The 4,232-nt window shown below is 30.6% G+C and overlaps 1 protein-coding gene across 2 annotated transcripts; it reads left to right on the top strand.

The window, feature by feature from the left end:
* Positions 1-1,046: 1,046 nt before the first annotated feature.
* LOC142531188 (transcription factor MYB54-like) lies at positions 1,047-3,995 on the top strand. Of its 2 annotated transcripts, none has more exons than XM_075637260.1 (3): positions 1,047-1,438; positions 2,440-2,886; positions 3,751-3,995. In XM_075637260.1, the coding sequence occupies exons 1-3, from the start codon at positions 1,330-1,332 to the stop codon at positions 3,966-3,968; spliced, it is 774 nt and encodes a 257-aa protein (XP_075493375.1). In that variant the 5' UTR covers positions 1,047-1,329; the 3' UTR covers positions 3,969-3,995. The 2 variants fall into 2 exon arrangements, with proteins under 2 accessions (XP_075493375.1, XP_075493374.1); XM_075637259.1 differs by having other exon boundaries at positions 1,049-1,447.
* The last annotated feature ends 237 nt before the right edge of the window (positions 3,996-4,232 follow it).

Raw genomic sequence — 4,232 nt, 5'->3', positions numbered from 1 at the left:
AGGAAAAAAAAGGAATTAATAATGTATATCTGCGTTTCTTGGATTTGTCTACACGTGCAATTTCTATATTTTTGTCCAAATATATCAGTTGGGACTCGAAAATATTCTATTATTCAACACCTAATTAATAAACCCCATACGATGCTTGTTCAAAAACTAAGGTTTAACAACAATACCAAACTTTTTTAACTTGCAATCTATTCATCAAATAATAAATTAATAAGGGAAAATCGTCAAATTGATATTGTAAGTTGTCATTATTTTTTATTTACATCATCTAACTTGTCAAAGTCAGGTTTTAGAATTGTAACTTTGTTTTTTATAGCGTTTTAGTCATATTTCGCAGCAGTGATGGCATGATACTGTAAAATGTTGATATATCACCAAAAAATTGCTGATTTGTACGACATTATATCAACAATACGACGAAATAGGACCAAAAAAAGAAAACAAAATACAAATTTACTGACTAAAACTCAACTTTAACAAATAGTACTTAAAAATGACTAAATTATTAAAAACATGATAACTTACATGATTAACATGAATATTTTCCCTACTAACAATAATAATATATGATCGTCATCATTAATATATATTACGGATTTGGTAACTAAAATATGCACAAATCGTAAAGTGCTTTATATATATATATATGTATGTATATAGTCATGCATGAATTTGTTCATTAAGGTTTGCCAGTTAGTTTTCATTTAGGTAAGAATACGTTGAATATAAACAAGCTCAAATAGCTTAATTAAGCACCAATATAATTAATCTTGAAAATAATATATTTACTTATTAATAATATAAATTAAATTTATATGCACAGTTTGCAAGTAAAATGAAAAGGTGGGTATTGTAGGTCAGAATTTGTGAGGGATGTTGAAAGCAGAACAACACTGAATTATCCCACCAAGCAATCTTCCCACCCCCACCCCATCTTTTCTCTCACATAAACTAGAGAGATACAGAGAGAGAGACAATTACATACAACTCTATATGTATGTGTACACGCACATATATATTGTATATGTGTAAGTGTTTGTTAGCCTAGATATATCATCAATGGGTGGTACTGGTCTGTCCAAATCCTCCCACTCTCTAACGGAAACCTTTTCTTCTTTAATCTGCAATCTACTATTTTTTTACCTATAAATTTAGATAAGAAAGCCATGGTTCTTTCATTTGGAAATCTTAATTGAAGCCATCTTCATACATAATAATATTCTGCACAAACCTTGTGTGATATATCTGATCGATCCATCTTTTTTCCAGAAGGAAAAGTAGAAATAAATTCTTGGAGCTGATTAGGGTTTTCTTACAGAGATGATGTGCAGTAGAGGGCATTGGAGGCCGGCCGAAGACGAAAAGCTGAGGGAATTAGTTGAAAGATATGGACCTCATAATTGGAACGCGATTGCTGAAAAGTTAAAGGGTAGATCAGGTTCTAAGATTGAATATGCATACACACGCGCGCACGTATATTTATAGATTTGATCATTTTCTTGATCTTCAACTCTCTATGTTAGAAAATATATTATTTGTCGCCTCTCATGGGCTCAAATACTTTTAGATTAGTTTCTAACTTAATGGTTTGAGCCACTAAGTTAAACATATCTGATCTGAAATTCTCTACCTATACATCAAAGATAATAACTTTGACGAGTACAAATAAGTCGTTTTTTTTATATTTAGTGTATCTGCGCGTACACAAGACCTGCAGGCATATTGAAATAAAAAAAATATATAAATGAGGTGTTATGTTGGATGATATTTATGAAAAGGATTTTATTTTATGATAAAGCGATCGTATTTCATGCAACTTAAAGGTTAAAGTACTCCTTATTAATTCTTGTTTTCTGGTTAATCTGAAGAATTGAAACCTATAATTGTGGGTATGTCTGCTTGAAACACAAGGGTTATCTAGCTTTATCAAATTCATCTCTTTTAAGATCAAATTTTCTTGCCTGCCCATAAAAGATTTCCTTATTTTTCAATAGTAGCTGTAATAAAATGGACAATATCATTGGTAGTTATCCACTATATATACATATAATATATATTATTACAATACTAAATACTAGGTTGGGGTGGCTCCATCCCTGAGATACATAACACTAAATACTTCAAATCTTCAATTCAATTTTGACACAGCATAATATATATGTCTATTTTACCGGATGTAAGTGACCTGTTAATTTTTTTCTTTCTTTTTTTAAAAATTTTTGGGATCTGTAATTTTTTTCCTCTCTATTTGTGCCACAATTTTTGTTTAGACGAAATATATATAAAGTTGTTGGAGTTTGAAAGAAACAAAGAGCTAAAAATTAATTAAAATCATGCCTCTGGTTTAATTTATATAGTAATTTGTCAATGAAGTTTGAAGTACCCAAGCAACTACCTATATTATGTTTCAATTTTCAAATATCTTACTAGGAAAGAGTTGTAGGCTAAGATGGTTCAATCAATTAGATCCAAGAATCAACCGCAACCCCTTCACAGAAGAGGAAGAAGAACGGCTTCTGGCGAGTCACAAGATCCATGGTAACCGGTGGGCTATAATTGCTCGTTTATTTCCGGGACGCACAGATAACGCAGTCAAGAATCACTGGCATGTTATCATGGCTCGAAAATGGAGAGAAAGGTCAAAAATCTATGCAAAACGAAGTTCACAATCTCTGAGAAATGATAAAGAATCATCCTCATCAAAACAAGAAAGCAATATCCCATCTGCCGTTTTTAGTGCTGGAAAAAATATAAGCTTTGTAGAGAAATTTCCCGAGAGATTTGGCCACCCTCTAACATACACTTACCAGTCCATCTCACATATGCAGGAGCTTCAATGCTACAAACCAATTGACCGAGTTGCGATTCTAGCGGAAGGTACATAATTTTACTTACAATAATACACATGTACACACATATATATTTTAAAGGAAAATAAACAAATGATTTCCTATTTTATGTTTTGGTCCTGCAGTAAGTATTCAATTTTGTTTTATTTTTCCTGTAGGCTCTTGGTCTTTTCTTGCCTGACTGTTAATATGACGTCGGAAAATGTTAACGAAACCGGCATCACATCAGTGCTCAATAAAAAAAGGACCAAAAACCAAAATACAACTTAATTTATAAGAGCAAAACTCAAATTTAAATACTTACAAAACCAAAATTCAAAATATTCAAATTTAGAAGACCATTTTGGCTATTATCTTTTTATATATATAGTTGTAGAGTTATGATATATATATATATATATATATATATATATATATGTGTGTGTGTGTGTGTGTGTGTCAATTTGTAATTTGTAAAACCTATCACTGTGGGATATTTTTTTGGACTTAGGATAAATATTTAGGATATTGAGGGTGTAAAATAACAGAATAAATTAAACATTCCATACATTGTAAGTTTGTCTTTCCACTAACTTCTGAATTATATATGATCCAGTTATTATATTGAATATAATTCTCCAAGTTATGCTAAGAATAACAATGTCACAAAGAAAATATTGCTGGCTCTGAATAAACAACTACTCTCTTGACCTCTACTTCAATCTTCAAAACCCGAAGCTTTACTGTAATGTTTAAAATATTTGCGTAGGACGATTAACTTTTAATACACAGGTAGATTCTCGACCTTGAAAAAATTTAAATCATTGTTGCATCTACCAGCATATTTTCGATCCCTTTTTAGTTTTATTTCTTAAATTGTGACATTAATATATTTATTCTTCTATGCATGCAGATAGCAGTAAAGCAGTGGAATTCTTTGATTTTCTCCAAGTGAATACAGATTCGAATAGATCAAGTGAAGTCATAGATCATGAACAACAAGAAGTGGAGCAACAAGAATATACTTTAGCTACAGATAATCATCAAACGAACTATCGAAACGAAGAGGAGATGACTGCTATTGCTCATCCATTTATAGATTTCTTATCAGTTGGAACAACTAATTCTTAATATATATATATATATATATATATATACACACACACACACACACACACACACATATATTATTGTAGCCCAATCACTCAGGTTAAGTTAAAATAATAATTTAGTTGATGCATCATATATACAAGTTAATTAGCTAAGATATAATCATATATATGTATATTAACAGAATTTAATTCTGAATGAATAGATATATATTATACCAATTCGATGTTTTCGCAGCACTTGACCTTATGTACTCAAGTACTCGTGAAATAGAAAAGGAAAATT

This window comes from Primulina tabacum, chromosome 17, assembly GCF_025594145.1.
Source record: "Primulina tabacum isolate GXHZ01 chromosome 17, ASM2559414v2, whole genome shotgun sequence".
In the NCBI taxonomy this organism is placed as follows: domain Eukaryota; kingdom Viridiplantae; phylum Streptophyta; class Magnoliopsida; order Lamiales; family Gesneriaceae; genus Primulina; species Primulina tabacum.
This window is presented reverse-complemented; position numbering and strand designations above follow the sequence as displayed.

What these genes read in the sequence shown, in the direction of transcription:
- LOC142531188 (XM_075637259.1), top strand. Translation starts at nt 1,330, where the DNA reads ATGATGTGCAGTAGAGGGCATTGGAGGCCGGCCGAAGACGAAAAGCTG. An exon ending in AAAGTTAAAGGGTAGATCAG is followed by an intron (nt 1,448 to 2,439) that starts GTTCTAAGATTG and finishes ATATCTTACTAG; the next exon opens with GAAAGAGTTGTAGGCTAAGA. An exon ending in AGTTGCGATTCTAGCGGAAG is followed by an intron (nt 2,887 to 3,750) that starts GTACATAATTTT and finishes CTATGCATGCAG; the next exon opens with ATAGCAGTAAAGCAGTGGAA.